This window comes from Protopterus annectens, chromosome 12.part0 (assembly GCF_019279795.1).
Source record: "Protopterus annectens isolate FY-2018-M chromosome 12.part0, PAN1.0, whole genome shotgun sequence".
NCBI classification, from domain to species: domain Eukaryota; kingdom Metazoa; phylum Chordata; order Ceratodontiformes; family Protopteridae; genus Protopterus; species Protopterus annectens.
This window is the reverse complement of record NC_056746.1, coordinates 1,576,717,846-1,576,736,725: the sequence shown is the minus strand read 5'-3', so window position 1 is coordinate 1,576,736,725 and position 18,880 is coordinate 1,576,717,846. Positions and strand designations below refer to the sequence as shown.

Genomic DNA, 18,880 nt, shown 5'->3' with positions numbered 1-18,880 from the left:
GTGCACACACAACAAAGTATTCGTTTAAGGGTGTACACACTTATGCAACTTGCGTATCGTAAATTTTTTATTTTTTTCCCCCAACAAATTTGTTTTTCAATTGAATTGTACAGGTTATAAGTCATATTAAAGGTGGGAAAAGTTTTGAAATTATTTATTGTGGTCTCATTTTTTTATATCACAAAAACCTGGCATTTTAACAGGGGTGTGTACACTTCTTATATGCACTGTATAACAGTGATGTTTCCAGCCACTCACTATAAAACATGCATCGCACTGCACCCTGAGTTAAATTTAAACTTAATTTCGTTCTTGCCACATCTATTTATTTAGACTGTAAAAGAATACATCTACTTCCTTCGTACACAAAAGAAAGTGAAAGTTAAAACAAAAAATGTGCAGTGAACTGTACTTTTCCAGCTTAAGAGGTCTGAACATGACCTATAATATGTGACTCCAACAGAGAAAGCAAAGATTTAATAAGTGGCTCCAAAGAAAAGAGCAAAGATAACCTATGCTGCCACTTGTTTCTTCTTAAACTAGTGAAAAGGTATGTTGTGAAGGGAGGGAGGGACAAAGGACAGGTGATCACTCTAAAAAAGATTTGAGTCTGAGAGTCTTTCCAAAGTAAGTGTCCTCAGGATGACCGCTAAAGGAGAAAAAAGATTTAGTATGTTTTACAGTTTTTAATATTTTATCCTTTTCAAGAGCAACAGTTGAAGAACTAAGACTTACTGGCGCTAACTACTTAATGAAGGTTAACTTTGCACCCCTCCACACAAGAGGTGGAGGGGTAATAAAAGCCACAAGCTTGACCAACAGATAGCGTGATGTCAATCATATATTCAGTGGGAGATTCACATGACAGTGGTGGTGACAGGCCCTAACAGGATAGCACAAAGCCCTATCTCAGCATCACACCAAACTGCTGCAGCTTATTTTCCCACACCTCCTCGACAGTCTTCTACTATGAACATGCTGACACTGTAAGAAGAGAGAAGCCTGAGGGCCTGACCATAGCAGCATAAGGGTCTATAGAAACAGCCTTAACCATCACCACTGAGTATTTAACTGCTCTGAGGGGGGAGAGAAAAGGATTTACCACTCCCACTCTCCATTCAAGGCCTAAGTTCAGACCAAGAAGCATGTTCTGTAGACCTCAGAGCCTGCTTTTGCTCACTATAACTCTTAGTATTACATTTTGCAACCTCCCTTTTTTAGGAGCAAATAATCTGCTCTTATGTTTTCAGATAGATTATTGCATCTCTGTATAAATAACATAGCTACAAAGACATGCATCTGGGGCATTTTTCCCCGGGCCTTCGCTGAAAACTGGCTTCATTCCAAGTCGGACTTTCCCGGTTAACAAATGATAAATAAATAAATAAATGGGGGGGGGGGGGCATGCAAGATAGTCAAACCGCTTTACGAGACAAAAGATGGGCCAGTGTGGAAACTCAAAGGGGTGTTCCTCTTTTTCAGAGATCTTTTCTGAGAAGTATACTGGCCTTAGGATTAATTATATTAAGCAGGGGGTGCAGGGGCTATAACCCTGTGCTTGGGCTAAGGAGACTTTACCTGCTGACACAGAAAACTGCACTTTGCCATTTCTGCCTTTGTTCCTTTTTTCAACTGAAAAGGCAATTCAGACAAGTCCATCCAACAACTCAAACTGGAGACTTATAGGATGGCTTCAAAATAGTACATAAAAGGAAAATGCCTCAGCTTGAGACTTCATAGGTACAGGTAAACACGAAAGGGTCAGCTTTTCTTTCTCTGCAAGCCAAAAATACAAAAAAAAAAACAAAAAAAAACCACACACACTACTGAATTACCCACAGCTATTCACTTAAATTCATCATCTACACACTCTCCAAAATGAAGAGCCTATCACCAGAGCTAAATCCAACAGGGAATTACTCTCAGAAAAGGTAATATGTGCCATGTATGGTGAAAGCACTTAATGTGATCATTACTGAAGTTAGTCAATACTCAGAGATGAGCTAACATGCCTCACCTCTGGCATATAATGTGACATCACATTATGTAGACACATCAGAAGTAAAAGTAAAAAAGAGGGAGAAGAACAGGAACAGTTAGATCAACTGAAAAATGATGTTTAAGTTCTGCCAAGCGCAGCTGCCATTGTAAAACAGGTAAACAACAAATGCAGTTAATTAACAACAATACTATTCTAGTCATGGCAAAGAATTAGCCACATAAGCCAGAATATCTTACCTCTTCCCGATGTATTCTGGAGAGGTAGTTGACAAACAAATTATCTGGACCAGGAGGCTAAAAGCAAACATAAATAAAATTAGTGCATACTGGCATGCAAACTTTAGACATGTAAATCATTTGGTTATGTTTTATAGTCAATTATAGTACATGGTGGTACACTGTTATCCATCAAAATTAGCCCTAAATCTTTATTATATATGGAAAACCCCTGTTATAAGAAAAGACCAGCAAGTAAACAGCCTTGTTATGCTATCCTATCTATGTCACATGGCTTATCTTGCATTACCTACACAAGGAAGGCAACACAACACCCAAAAATGAGAGTGCATCAGCTCAGTAGGAGAGGAAGCAGCAGTAACAATGGAAATGAAAGTACTCAAATTCAAATGCAAACTAAACGTATTGTTTTCTCCAAATTAAACAAAATGTTGAAAATAACATTGCATATACTATGAATAATAGCTAACCTAGTAATTACAAAGAAACGTATACTTCTCAAACTGTATATGAATAATAGGGGCATCGTGAGTTTCACTATTTGGATGAACGCAAGCTTAAGGCGCTGGGAATTTCTCTCACTTGAGAACACAATGGATAAAGAGTATACAATAAGGACGCCAAAGCCAAAGCAATACTATGAACAAGTAGTTTGCTGTTTATATTTTCTATTTGCAGACTAATACAGACCTGCTGCTGCCATCAAGTAAAATGAAACATTTTGTCTATACATTTTAAATATTTGTAGTGCCATGCAAGACAAAAAAACCACAAGTGAATGTCAGAGGTGAGACATGTTAGCTCGTCTCTGTGTACCCAGGAAACCCAAGTATTCAGTATGCCTTCAGTTTCAAGCTCACTTAACTTTATCTTACAATTAGCGGATTTAATGTTATGGTTATCCACTATCAGTTATACTATGTTACAATCGAGGAATGTTACTCTCTCCTTGTCAACCATCTGCGTATATTTTTATCTACAAAGTGGGCCTACCCCCTACCACAGTTCTTGAAAGGCCTTTTACAAATGAAACATGAGCACACTACGGATAGTAACAGCTTGTGCTGGACACATCTTTTGCTTTTGTATTTAGTTATAAACCATTAACAATCTGCAGACATAACATTCCAATTGTCGGGCACTGCTACAAATTATTAAACTACACTGTTGGCATACATACTTACTTATTTATGTCTTTCATTATTTGCTATCCAGATATGTAGACCCCTTTCAGCCAGGAACAAACTCACAAGGACAAAGGCTATACACATAGATAATTTAAAGAAACCAGTCAACTTCATCTTAAAACAGATGGTGGGAGGAAGCAAAGGTATCACAGTAAAACTATAGAGACAAATAAAATGGAGGTCGAGATCGAATCATAAACCTTGGACTTATGAAGCAACAAAGACAGCCAAACTGACTTCATATTACCAGTGCTTTAGGTGAGGGTACCGAATGCTATAGTATGCTCTCTTTCCTTCCAATGAACACTACTGTTATCCACTGTTGCACTCCAAAAAATAAATAAATCCAACTTGGTATCCCATTACTGCAAAAATTTGTGTGTCAAAGTACAGTTTTCTATCCAGCTACAGTGGATATAAAAAGTGTACACACCCCTGTTAAAATGCCAGGTTTTTGTGATATAAATAAATGAAACCACAATAAATCATTTCAAAACTTTTCCCACCTTTAATGTGACCTATAACCTGTATAATTCAATTAAAAAACAAACAATTCTGTTAAGGGAAAAATATAAAAAATATACAATAAGCTGGTTGCATAAGTGTGTATACCCTTAAACTAATACTTTGTTGAAGCACCTCTTGATTTAATTACAGTATTCAGTCTTCTTAGGTAGGAGTCTATCAGCATGACACATCTTGACTTGGCAATATTTGCCCACTCTTCCTTGCAAAAGTGCTCCAATCTGTCAGATTGCGGGGGCATCTCTTGTGCACAGCCCTCTTCAGGTCACACCGCAGATTTTCTATTGGATTTAGGTCTGGGCTCTGGCTGGGCCATTCCAAAACTTTCATTTTCTTCTGGTGAAGCCATTCTTTTGTTGACTTGGAAGTATGCTTGGGGTCATTGTCGTGCTGAAAGGTGAAATTCCGCTTCATCTTCAGCTTTTTAGCAGATGCCTGAAGGTTTTGGGCCAAAAGTGACTGGATTTGGAACTGTTCATAATTATCTCCACCTTGACTAAAGCCCCAGTTCCAGCTGAAGAAAAGCAATCCCAAAGCATTATACTGGCACCACCCATACTTCACTGTGGGGATGATGTTCTTTTGGTGATGCAAAGTGTTGTTTTTGTGCCAAATGTACCTTTTGGAATCCATAACACATTTTCCCACATGCTTTTGGGAGACCTGATGCATTGTTTTGCAAATTTTAGCTGGGCCTGGATGTTTTTCTGTGTAAGAAAAGGTTTCCGTCTTGCAACCCTACCCCATAGCCCAGACATATGGAGAATACAGGAGATTGTTGTCACATGCAGTATACAACCAGTACTTGCCAGAAATTCCTGCAGCTCCTTCAGTGTTGCTGTAGGTCTCTTGGCAGCCTCCCTGACCAGTTTTCATTTTGTCTTTTCATCAATTTTGAATGGACGTCAATTTCTTTGCAATTAAACTGTTGTCCTATATTTTCTCCACTTTTTGATGTCTTCACTGTGTTCCATCATATTGCCAATGCTCTGGACATTTTTTTGTACCCTTCTCCTGACTGATACCTTTCAACAATGAGATCCCTCTGATGCTTTGTAAGCTCTCTGCGAACCATGGCTTTTGCTGTAGCAGGCAACTGAGTAAATGTAAGGAAAATCCTACTAGGATGGCTGAACTTGGGGTTAATCAGAGTCTCCTTAATTGATGGCAGGTGTGTACCCAAGAAGACTGAATGCTGTAATTAAATCAAAAGGTGCTTCAAGAAAGTGTTAGCTTAAGGCTGTGCACACTTATGCAACCAGCTTATTGTATGTTTTTTATATTTTTTTTCCCTAACAGATGTTTGTTTTTCAATTGAATTGTACATGTTATAGGTCACATTAAAGGGGAGAAAAGTTTTGAAATGATTTATTGTGGTCTCATTTTTTATATCACAAAAAATGGCATTTTAACAAGGGTGTGTACACTTTTTATATCCACTGTCTTTCCAAATCTATTACATGAAAACCCCCATTCTAACATCCACAAAACACTAAAATAATCTTAGAAAGTTTACAGCACAATTGTTTTATTTGCTTGTTTTCTACTTATTGCTGTGCCCTTTGACCAGAAAAATGGTTAAAAACTACAACATGCAACAACTCAGAATTGCTCACAAAGTCCAATACAATAAAAACAAATGTCCTGAAATCATAACAGTCCAACAAAACAACTTTGAACTCAATGTCTAAATGAAATCCTCACTATTAATTCAAGTAACTAATTTGGTAAATTTCTTTACTCAGTTCATTACTTAGGGCTGTAACACATAATAAGGAAATTCTAAATCATATTCACAAACTCATATCCCATTAAATGTAACTCATTCCAGCTCCTACAGCTGTGTTTACTCTTCTACCGTCTTTTATCTACTCCCTCCATTATATTACCTATTACCATGCTCATGTTTTTCTTTAAATTCTTCCGTTTGCTCTTTCTTCACTCATACCTCTCCTCACTCTCCTACAGCACTGAAGAGCTTATAAAGCAATGTTTTCAATTAATACGTAAGTTAGATAAACTGTGTGTGTGTGTGTGTGTGTGTGTGTGTGTGTGTGTGTGTGTGTGTACATATATATTTACACACACATCTGTATAGCTCTGTACTTTTATCAAATGTATCTACCAGAACACAACTTAAATCTATTGTGCATGTTACTCAAAGTGTAAATCTGATGTATATTGGAGCTTTTCTCACCAGGATTCTGCTGCAAAGTGGCTATCAGCCAAGACTATCCCAGTTAAACAAATCTGACAACCCTCAATTTTATGTAAAGCTCTCTATAATGTGGATTTGCATCAGGGAAATTTTTGACTAATGGTTATTTTGCTTCAGAAGCTATTTTAAGAATAAACTGCTTCACTTAGCACAATCTCCCACAATGCATACTTTTCATTTGCTCCCAAAATAAAATGGATGTCTCCCCATACAGCAATCATATTTGTGTCACAAGTAAGGCATATTTATAAGTTCTGAAGAGCACTGCATTGGTACTGAAGTTATAGAGAGATGTACATACTTATGTCTATCAAGGAAACATTGTGAAGTTCTCTTCCTGGTATATGATTGACACAGGCAGGTAAAAAGTCACTTTAGAGCAACTACATACTCTGCACACCACCACAGCCAATGGAAAATGGAACCACAAGCTGCCAGTATCCAAATCACTTTATTGTGCTCTAACGGGTTTGCCGAGACATTAGAGCACGATAAAGTGATTCAAAAAGTCACTTTAGGTTTAACCTGTAAGATGTGACTGGCTTGTATCCACGTAATCTAGTGAGCGTGCAGATTCACTCATCTCATTATCTCATGAATTCTGGACAACACCAAAAACAAATTGGGAGTCTAAAGTCTAAAATCAGGGCCAATTTTTAAATATTACTCTAATTCACTTTAAAAACTTAACATAGCTTCCTAGTTTCTTACTAGGCTATTGGCATTGTAAGATCTTATGACGCCTAGCCATACACTCTCGTGAAGTTTTTTAGCCCTTGTAATGTAAACATGAACAACCCAGAGAAGACAGAACATCTACATGTTATCCCTTTCAATAAGGAATACATTTATGGTTTTCTCAGCCATTCATCCAGATTATGTTTGAACAGACTAAGAGAAGTACTTTTTTTATGTGGACAGGAAGATGATTCCAAAGTAAAAGAATTGTGTGTGATACATATATTTCCCTTCAATATGTTCTATTTATTTTGTAGAAGAAATTAAAAGATCTCTTGAGTGGGTACATTTTTCCACCAGTGGACTTCCAGATGTGCAATAGGTTTGAGAAGATGGGATCTGTTGAGACACTGCTGGCCACCCCTCAGCAAACTGTACAATACAGAGAATAAGGATAAGGCTTTGAGATGATCATTGTAGTTCTTATGATGTACATCCTCGATTTTCTTGGTAAGAAACACTGTGGGTATTCAAGTTGTGTTAAACATTTAGACAGGTACATGCCACAAGGGACATTATGCTCAAATGATCAGTCTAATAAATTTCAAACACAGTAGAATGATCACCTCTCTGGACCTGGATGTCATACCCTTGCTAATTAAATAGTGGATACACGGTGACTGAAGGACAGTTCTCTGTCTACAGAAGTTCCCTATATACTGGATCGATTTTCAGGGGAGTGTTGCCAATGTGATACTTTCAGAGGCTATCATACTTGCTGAAGGATACTATAAAACAATTTTGGCAGGTAAGTTTTAATCCATGGTTTTAACATCAGCTATTGTTATGGGAAAGCCCTCTTGAAAGATCTTGGTGTCCTCTAGAGAGTTAATAATGGCATCTAGTTTAGAGTCATCAGCAAACATGGTGACCCATAAACTCTTAATACTGGCTTTGACCTCAGAGAGTTAAATGTCAATGAGAAGTGGCATAAAAGAAGTGCCTTGTGGTACACCCCTGGTAAAACGTCTTTTGGAAGTGATGGAGCCACTCATCCTAATTTCTTGCATTCTGTTTGTGAGCCAGTTTGCTAGCCATTGAGTTAAATCGGGTACAACATTTAGCTGGGAGAGTTTATTTAATAATACCAGAGTATGGAATGGTGTCAAATGTCTTAGCAAGATCTAGATATGCCATGTGTACCGACTTTCTCTCATCCATTTCTTCAGTAATCTTCTTGAAGAAGTCAACCAGGTTGAGTAGGCAGAATCTACACTCAACAAAATCAAACTGGATTAGGTCAAGAGTCTGCAGGTCGCCTATGTCCTTGTTTATTAATTACAAAATGATTGTTTCCATAGGCTTACAGATGAGCTTCATCAGACTTATGGATACATAATTACCTGAGTCAGTTGATACCACATCCTTGTGCGGGGAGATGACGATTGTTTTCCTTCATTCAAACAGCCTGTTCAGAGACTGATGTTAAATAATTTATGTATGGGGTTTGACAGGTCTCGTTTCTTGCAAGCTGGTATGCATCATGGTATGTTATTTGGCCCCACAGAAGCACTACTATTGACCTTGGATAGTGCCTTGAGGACTTGCTCTTGAAACTTGAGATAAATTTTATCCACTAGTATATTGGCTATGTCTCCTGGGTACGAATAACAGGTATAATTTGCTATTAACCCTGTGCAGTGCAGTGCATTGTTTGCTTTTTGGTTATCTTTAGCCTGGGTAACTCTTTTTACTTCATATCTGGCTTTGATTTATTTGATCAAGGACTGGAGTTCTCTTCTACGTTTAACAAGAGCATTTTTGGCACGCTGATACTTTTATTTTTACATGGAATGATTTTTTTTTTCTTCTGTTGTAAAGATTGTTTTTAATTGAGTTCCACAGTAGGGGTTTATTTATAAATTTGGTATCATATTTACTTCACAGGAGGAAAGATGTCTTCGTGCAACTATTAATATGAGCATAGAATTTCACAGTAAAGGATTCAGCATACGTACTGGGATCATCAAGTTGGGAAGGGATACTGAATTTAGCCAGGTCATCACTTAGTTTAAGTAGATTAATCTTAGCATAATCTCCAAATACCAGGTTACTGGAAGGTGTTCTGGTTTCAGTATTATAGTCATTGTGATTGATCTCTGGTCAGATTTGACTAGAGAGGGACATACAACTGGCACAGAACACATCTGTCTGACATTGGTAAAGACCGCATCAAGGACTTTGTCACCCCCCGCTGCACTCAGGACTAACTGATCCAGAGAGTTTGTATTAATGAAGTCTACGAAACTCTTGGCATACATATAAGGGGATGTACAAGTCTCCCAATTTACTGGGGGGCAGTTGAAGTCCCCTAGGAGAACGGCGTTTGGCATGATGCACAGGAACTCCATACCTGTCAGGTAGGAGGTATGGGCCAGAATGGGCAGAAAGGGGGGCCCTATAGGTAGCTATGATGTGACAGAGGGTTTTATTAATGGTAAGTTGAGTGTGGGGTAGAGCCAGGTCATTATGCCATCTAACAAGTCTGGAGGTGGCACTTTCTTTACTGAATATAGAGATACCTATGCCTTTAGTGGCCTCATCTAGTGCGATGGACCTGAATGCCTGGTAAGCACTGACGCTTTGTACTGATTGGCTGTTCTATGTGGACTGGAATCATACTGTTGCATTTGAGGGGAAGGAGAGCCTATAGGGAGTGGAGTTTTCTGTTAAGGCTCTTAGTGTTGTGTTGTGCAGCAAAAATCTTTATGTTATCCAGATTCTGTTTTATATTGGATGGTTTTGGAGACTGACATTGCCTAAAAAAAGGAACTATTAGGCTGGACAAGGCTTTGGCTAATATATAAAAGCCCTGGGCAGAGAGATGCAGGCCATCTCTGGCAAAGTAGTTTGGATTGTCAACCATCTCCTCCGAAGCTGACATACATTGGTCATAGAGTTAATCAAATTGTTGAATTCCAAAAATTTTTGTTTGTATTGTGGCATCATTCTCTGTGATGGTAAAATGCTGCAGAAGGCTAGGTTTTATACCTGCCTCTGATACATATTCCAATAGCTCCATTATGTCTCTTTCACATAGTCCAGGGAGGTACATCTCAAGTCATTTACTTCCACATGTACATGACTGTGTCATATCAGTACTTGTGGTGCAACGACTTTAGTGAATAATATAATGTGATAAATCCTGGCTCCTGACAGACAACTGACTGTGACCTTCTCCTTACACAGCCTAGACAATGGTACATCAGTGTGTCTCACTGTGGAGCCACCAATGACTAAGATGTCGGGTGGTTCTGAGGTTATCTTACGGGCTTTTGAGTTGAGACTCACTGAGTTTTGATTCATGTTTCATTAATGGTGCTCCCTGAGTTGAAGTATTTGCGAGGTTGCTGTGGTTTAGGTAGGTTCTTTTAGGAGCATCACCATAAGTAGGTCTATGTGTTTAGTCTGTAGCGTGGTGTTGTGTGCTGCTGACAACCTGTTAGCTAAATGTGGTGATCTTGTATCTGAGCTTTGCCTCCAGAGTCATTTATAAAACTACATCCATCACACACTGTTTTGGTACAAAACAGTTTTTGCATCAACATGCATTTTCTGAGCAATGGGAGGTATACAACTCTAATGTCTAGCACTGCTGACTGTAACCCACAGTGATTTACCACGAATTTCAAAAATTTAAAATGGACAGGGCAAAATTACAAGGTAAAAACAAGGACGTTTCTACAAAATTCTACACAGTAAGAGTTATGCTTATAATCCATGGTATCTGTAAGCTTGATTTTCTGCACTGAAGCTAAAGAACAGCAATAAAGAAACAATGGTCATAAATGATTGCAATATAACTAATGCAATACTGTTACATGTGGCATTTTAGACACAATGGCATTAATAACTGTACTTCAGGAATAAACTATACTACCCGAACATATTCAGAAATCAAGAATGCATAAGCTAGGCTGATTGTCACTCAGATGAATCAAGACAGTAGTTTACAGAGTGGCTCTGAGCACTACAAGAGGGAACAGGGCACTGCAATCTCCGCATTCAATGACATAATATTTCATACCATAAATCTGGGATATACAGACTTTTGAGGACCTGAACAAATTAATTCAAGACAGAACAAAGACCGCATTTCCAAAGCTGCACATGGGGAGCCCAAAATTTAAGAGATAAACTTCTCACAAAACAACAACACAGCTCATAACTTAGCTGTGATAAAATGGGTCTATATCATATTATTAAAGGTTCATTACCACAAATCTTTGTTCATCAAACTTTAAACAGCGATTGTTCAGTTCCACAAATGTTCAGTTCAATGAATTACTTTTCCAGAGAAAGCAACAACTTGCCCAGCAACAGAAATCTGCCCTTTTCCCCACTGCAGTGCGACCTTGGAGTTGGTTTATATAGTTGGGAGTGTGGAGCTGCAGCCCCTCACCTGGGTGGTTTTAAAATACTGAGCTTTGTGTGACAGCCCGAATGCTGGGCAAGTTACTTTCCCTGGGAAAAAGTAATTTATTGAATTGAAATTTCGTAGAAGTGAATGTTCGCTGTTTAAGGTTCGATGAACAAAGGTTCGCTGTAATGAACCTTTGATAATATGACATAAACCTGATAAAAAAAGAGACTTTTCATTTTTTGAGAGATAAGGCTCAAGCTGTATCTACCTGCCTTTTTCTCCTGGGGCTTGGCAAATCCATGGAATGTGGTAATGCCTACCTTAAATTGGTCATCATCTCAAATTACTTTTACAGGACTACAAACTATTCATCATCAACCTCAAAACAGGCTTCAATCTGGATGAATGGAAGACAGCAACAGCCATTGTCATGCACAAAGGTGGGGCTTCAACGCTTCCTTGTAATTATAGACTCATAAGCCTAACCAGTCTCATATGTAAGGCCATGGAAAGGATCATCATGGAATCAATATATAAAGATAACCTACTGACACAACCCAGTTTGGATTCATCAGCTTCTTTGAAAAAGTTACTGAAGCATTGGACGATGGCAAAACAGTGCACACTGCATATCTTGCCAAGTATATTCAATACCATCCCATGCTCAGATATCAGAAATAGCCACTCCCAGCTAAAAGTCATCCCCATGTAACTCACTGGACAGCAAACTGACTCACATATAAATACAAGAAGTTAAGGTCAATGTCTTTACCTCCTACAAAATACCTGTCAGTAGCAGTGTAGCCCAGGGTTCAGCCCTTGGGCCATTCCTGACTGGATTTACTTCCCAGAAGCCAAAGCTAATCTTAAGCATTTGTGAATGACCAAGTATGCAAATGACTGCAAACTTGTTGCCATCACAAACTCCTTAGAGGACATCAAGATCCTTTGTGATGGCCTGTCCCAAACAAATAACTGTGTCAAAACCATGGACTAAAACTACAAGCCAAGAAGTGCAGAGTCATATCATTTGGCAAGTATGACTGACTCCCCTTGTAACTATCACATTCACAACATACTCCTGAAAATTGATATGTCAACAATGAACTGCCCTTTGATCACCATATATCTACTGCTGTAACAAAGTCCTTTTTCATTGCACAGCTTATATCAAAAGATATTGGATCCACATCTATGGTTGTAATTGTTCAACTATACTCAGCAATCATTAGGCTGATCACCGAGTAAAATGTCCCTTTGGTATGTACCTGCCCAAACACTTGTCACAACTGGAACAACAATAATACTTTCTCACTAAAAAAATCAAAGGCTTAAATAGTAATAACTATGCTGACCATCTCAAAGCCTGTCCCTCATCTCAGTACAATAGAGACTACTGAGAGGCTATCTCTGCCTTGAATACACAGCTTCAACACACAGTATTTGACCAGACGTATTACACATTTGCAAGAAAGTGGTATCATTGACATCCACTCAAGGAATCTCAATCTTTTTTGCAAAATAAAGAGAACATGTTGGAAAGATGGGGTTGTATCACAGAGAATACTGCTTCTATGGAATGTCTTGGTCTTCTGCTCTACAAAAAGCAAAGTACTTCTCTTACAGTATTCAAATGTAATTTGGATGATGGGACGAATACCTGCAAATTCACCCTGCTTTAGCACCCCCTGTCCATCATGAATAGGTAAAACATGTAAATGCCCTAACATATCATTGCTTGAACCATCTCTAATACCTATGAAGCTATGACCGACTTCACCATACTACAATTAATAAACACTTTTTACTTTATTTCACGTATGTTTACCATGTAGGTGGGCTACTCAGATGACTCGTCAGCCATAACGTGGGCTTACAGAGCAACAATATAAAAGAAACACCACCTATAATTTCACTAAACAAAACTGAAACAAATAAAACAATGTTGCTTTTGTACCCGAATAGCTGTATGGCCTAATGAAGTTATAAGGTTAAAAATAACACAACTGTTTATCAATATGCTTAGGGCAGCAAGAACAGTTACAAGTGTTCAGACTGCAGTCTGTTCTGCTTGATCTTTTCCCCATGATCATTTAACGACAATTAGACCAGCAGTTTGATTAATTTAAGTGTGATGCAACAATGACCGTTACCCTAAAAATCAAAAGTGATAAAGCAGTCATTTTCTTTGTTTTTACCTATACACATTATTTTATCCAGATACCGTAAATGAATCCATTGGCACTAACACTTACACAATGCAGAGGTGACGTCCTGTTCAAAAGCATCCTAATATTTTTTTGGAAATTAGATTCAACAGATAAACAAAATGTAAACAAAGCCTTGGTAACTGGCATCAAGGCAACACAGAGGGAACTGCCAATACCTGCCTAAAGATGACAGAGTTGTAATAAAATATGAAGAACTGAAGGCTAAAGAATTAAAGGGGTTTTACCTGCAATTATTTACTAAAAAGTAAACTGCAGAGTACAGACACACTGGTATTTCTACCAAGGTAAAATCTAGTATGACTGTTGAATCACATATAAATGTAAAATTATATCTTTGAGAAGTATGATGGAGAGATTAAGAACAGGTTGCTGACTAATACTGGTGTATCATTTTTAGAATGTTTAATAAGTAGCACTCAAGTCTGCAAAGTAAAAGACGGTGAAATTTGTATCTCTTGTCAAGCTGAGCTGGATGACAACTTCCTTTTTTGGTGTTTCAACATATGACCTTAACAACCTGCTTTTCTGTGTTTTTTTTTTTTTTTTTTTTTTTTGCCTCGTTTCGTCTGGGTTTTTTATTCCTCCATCTTAAACTTTGAAAAAAGTTCTGATTTCTGAAGCTTCTTTTCTATGTTTTCCTAAGCCTATTCATCCACCTCTCTGTCAAATAAGCAAATACTGCTAGCATGCTTAACATTTTTTTAATTAGCACAAACAGTTCAACTATCAATGTCGTGGTCTATGCCAAGAAAGAATAGGCAGTATACATAAAAATCTTTGGAGCAGTTTATCTACCACAGACACATTTGTTGCCTGATATAAAAGAGAAAAGGTGTACCCTTTTAACGTGGAAAATACAAAAATCCATTGAGAATTGGGTATATGACTGATCTTTTTGACTGTTAAATACAAGTGAGCAATTAATGGTTTCTCAAAAATGAGTGCGCAAGTGATGAGAGTGTATGGCAATGCTGACCATCTATTAGAATCTCGTGCCACCTATAGACAGTGTAAAAGGGACAAGCTTGAATTTGTAATTTTCTGTTTCCTGTGCTAGAACTCTTATTTTATCCTATGGGAAATCACCGCTGGCACAGATTCTATTTGGGATTAAAAGTGTTTGGGCTTTATCTCTCTGCTGCTCTGTAACCACAGAGTTAGTATATGTAAGTAAGGGTATATCTGCAAAGTGCAAAAATGTATTTTCCCCCTTTTGTTGAGTTGAAGCTTTGACTGCTTTGCATTATTCACTTGTAGTTCCAGCAAGTTTAGTGTTTATGAGACACGGGTGAAGTAAGCCACCTGCGTCAGTACTTTCATTGATGTGAGACAATGCAGCACAAATGAAGAGTAAACTCAAATTTTATGACTTACTGTTAAAGTTGCCCTTCCCCCAAAAGAAAACGCAGTAGACAAAATAAAGGAAGCTGGCAAAATAACATTTATCTTTGCAGACAAACAACTGTTAGTCCTATTTATGGAATGTTTCTGTTTTCTCTATTTGCCTTTAACATTGGGTTTTCTGTAACGTATGTGTTTGCCAACAACTGTTTATGTCCTGTTTGTCTTTTGTTATGCTATGGCACAAAACCAGGCCATCAGCCATGTAAAAATGTATAATTAAATAAATAAAATTTTCTCTTGCCCTTACAGTATATTTAATCTATCAATTACCATACTGAACCTATCCACTTAAGGGACAAACCCAGAAATAATCAGTGACAGGTAATCCACATCAGGGGGACTCGTTAATTATTCAACTATTCAATTAATGTAAGGAAGGCTGTCATCAGCTAAGAAAATGTTAACTGCCAATGCTGCAACAAAGTTGAAAAACAAAATGTGTGATATATATATATATATATATATATACGTGTGTGTGTGTGTGTGTGTGTGTGTGCGTGTGTGTATAGATATAGCTATACATATTTGTACTTCTACGAACTGAAATCCCACTTTGTTGAACTTCATAACGACTAGGCATAGTTGCCAAAGATGTAGTTTTATGAAAACCCGGCACACCGTAAAATAACTTTAGGAAATGAATCACTTATTCAGCAACACTTCAACAACAAACAAAAGCAAATTAAACCCACCCAAGTGGGGGGTTTTGCCCCCCCCCACAACTAAATATACCAACTCCAAGATCTCACTATAGTGTAGAAAATATTAAAAAGTTCACCATGGTGGCCAAGTGGTTCGTTTCCTGGAGTTAAATTATGGTGATCCAGGTGTTCTGAAACTACATCTTCAGCAACTTCTTCTCATCGTTATGAAGTTCAATGAAGTGGGATTTCGGTTAAGTAGAATAGATCCTTTTTGATATATATATATATATATATATATATATCCTGTCTAAAAGATAAAAGGACAAAGGTGCACTTGTACTTAGCTTTTCTAATAAGGTGTAATATTTAAAGCAAGATGTGTAAAATGGTATACAAAATTTATTTAATTTATTATATTTGTTATTTTGGAAATGTATTTCAGTTTAACTATCCTTGCTTGATTTTGTGTACTACACTCAGTCATCTGCAGTCGGGCTGTGTCATAGGATACATTCCTTATTTGGACTCTAGCTTGATGGATATTTTTATCCTTCTCCCTTGGACATGTAACTGTTAAATAAAGAAGGCCATCTTCTAAAATTCAAAAGCCACAGTAACTCTTGTTTAGAGATTTATAAAGATAAAAAGTCTGTTGATTCAAACATGTAACCAACAGTTATAAAAGATAATTGAAAAACCCAGTAGCTACTGTTTGTTGCTGGAGCATATCACTTTAAAACAGCTCATGTTATTAACTAAACACAGAGACTTTACTTTAGATGTTAGATCGGTTTCTCTGACAATTTTCTGTCATTATGAATGTATTAGTTTAACTTCTTGTATAAACTTTAATTGCTTTTATATCTGCTTTAAGTATAATGCTTTCACTTATTTTTTCAAGTAAAGAATTGTTCATCTTTAAATGCCTGTGGTTGATTCTTTACTTAATGGTAAGGGAGAATGCTCTTTAGTGACTTATTTGACTGCTTGGTACCCAACATTTAGAACAATAACTGCTTAAAGCTGACTACTACCATTTAAATATTTAAATGCTTGCTTATTTTAAGGGCACAAATTAAAGTGCATTCCTCTTTTGTTACTTTTAGTTGATGGCAGTATATTTAACTCATCTCTTATAAGCAGTCAGTTAATATAGGAATAACCCATGCCTGGGTGTGGGTAATGCTGGATTTACCCACGGTTGGTGTGGTTTGGTCACGAGGGCGAAGCCCGAGTGGCCAAACAAAGCCAACCGTGGGTAAATCCAGCATTATCCACACCCAGAAGTGGGTTATTGCTATTATACAATGACATTATTTAGGAAAAAAAAATAATTACTTTTCTTAAATAATGGCATTGTATAATGCCTCCTTGCTGCCCTTCCGCAGCTGTCTGGTATTCTGCGGCAGTTCTGACGTACTGCGCATGTGTACGCCTAAGCAGTACATCAGAGCTGTGGGCAAAAGCAATGGAGAAAGCTAGATCTCCGTTGATTTTTACAAACTGTTTCGCTATGTTAAATGGGTTTAACATAGCGAGACAGCTTTAAAAAAAGAAATGGAGAATCTCCGTTGCTTTTTTTAAATCTGTCTCGCTATGTTAAACCCATTTAACATAGCAAGACAGTTTTGAAAAAAAGCAACGGAGAAAGCAAGATCTCCGTTGCTTTTTACAAACTGTTTCGCTATGTTAAATGGGTTTAACATAGCGAGACAGCTTTAAAAAAAGAAATGGAGAATCTCCGTTGCTTTTTTTAAATCTGTCTCGCTATGTTAAACTCGTGTAACATAGCGAGACAGTGTTGCTGTAAGATTTTATAGTAATGGAAAAAGTCTGGGCGACTGGACCTTTTTCCATTACTATAACTCGGATTTACAACGTGCACGCTGACCAATCAGCATGCACGTTTTTGAATATTAATGAGGGGTCGTTGTATAATTAGGTATCACATTCCTGACTGCCAGCAGGCTGGACAGCAATTGCCAAATCCAACAACAAATAAATAAATAAATAAATTTAACACAAAAAAAATCTTTTCAGCTGTACAAGATCAGTGGCTTTTTCCATTTTTTATTCAATGTCATTTTTCACGTTTAATGTACTTAATCATAGCACTGAATACAACACATTCATTTTTTGCACTGTTTGCCCCTGCCGTCTGTTGACCCTAAGTCATCTCCAGGCCAATCAGCCCATTCATTCCCTATCTCTGGGGTGAAGTTCAACCAAAAAGGGTCATCATTCAGAAAGCAATCAGGCTGTGGACCAAGGGTTTTTCACTTCACTCAGCTATAAGTAAGGGAGACATTCAATGGGATGACTGAACTAGTTGTTCCTCAGTTCTGCAAAGGACATCATCAGCAAGCTGCCCCACCCCTTCAGTCAAGTACAGTAAGTAGAGTTCCAGGTCTCTACCAGGGAAATCACACTTCCACATGTCATATGTGCTCCAGCAGTACCAGCAACCCTCACCAAAGACGGGCAAACAGGCCACACCCCCTCACTTCTATCCCTCCCTGCCTGTCTCCTGTAGTTCCTAGACATTTACTTGAAACCCCAGTCGTTTGGTCACAGTAAGGGCTCCATCCCCTTGCACCACATGACAGGTAAATCCTGCAAATGTACTATAATGGTTAGGTTACAGCATAAAAAAAATGCTGAGCATGGCTGGCTTTACAAGCACAGTCAGCTTCACTGTGGCAAGGTATTTCACACACTTAATCATGCCTGCAGCAGTACTGAGTTGCAGTGTGAGGAGGAGGGAATTTGTGTTGGAGAGTCACCACTTAACCCTCATTCTGAAAATATTTTGTGTGTGTGTGTGTGTGTGTGTGTGTGTGTGTGTGTGTGTGCGCGTGTATTCATGCACTTGCGTATATTTGTGTGTGCTTATACATGTGCAAATTAATTCTGACCAGCTTTCAAATGTAGTTGGTAAGGCCGCACCGAAAGGCAATGGACTCTGTCTGAAGCAGGTGAAATCCTGGGAAACCAGTGATTATAACCTGGTATCTGAACAGTGTGGATCTTTTCAGCTACTGTGGTAGGACTTGCCCATTACCCAATGCAGCATTGCACAGTTAGATTATACCCTTAAGGCCAAATGCCCTTTTATATTTTAATGGGTAACAGTACTGGGAGTCAAACTCTATACTGCTTGTTTCCTGTACCTGCAAATACTGATGGCAGTGATAAGGAAATTAAAGCCCATAACACCTATCCATCACAATCAAACTGATAACTCATTATAGACTTTTAACTTTTCACAACTGTATTATCTGCAGTTACTCAGTGGCTGTAACACTGTGTTTTGTCACCAAATTTTCAAATTT

The 18,880-nt window shown here is 37.9% G+C and overlaps 1 protein-coding gene across 1 annotated transcript in view; it reads right to left on the bottom strand.

The window, feature by feature from the left end:
• The window catches only part of HID1 (HID1 domain containing), a 1,473,500-nt gene that overhangs the window by 652,852 nt on the left and 801,768 nt on the right, over window positions 1-18,880 (bottom strand). Inside the window, exon 8 of the mRNA XM_044090525.1 lies at window positions 2,239-2,295. Coding sequence (XP_043946460.1) covers window positions 2,239-2,295 — 57 coding nt within the window. The remainder of the gene's footprint in view (window positions 1-2,238; window positions 2,296-18,880) is intronic.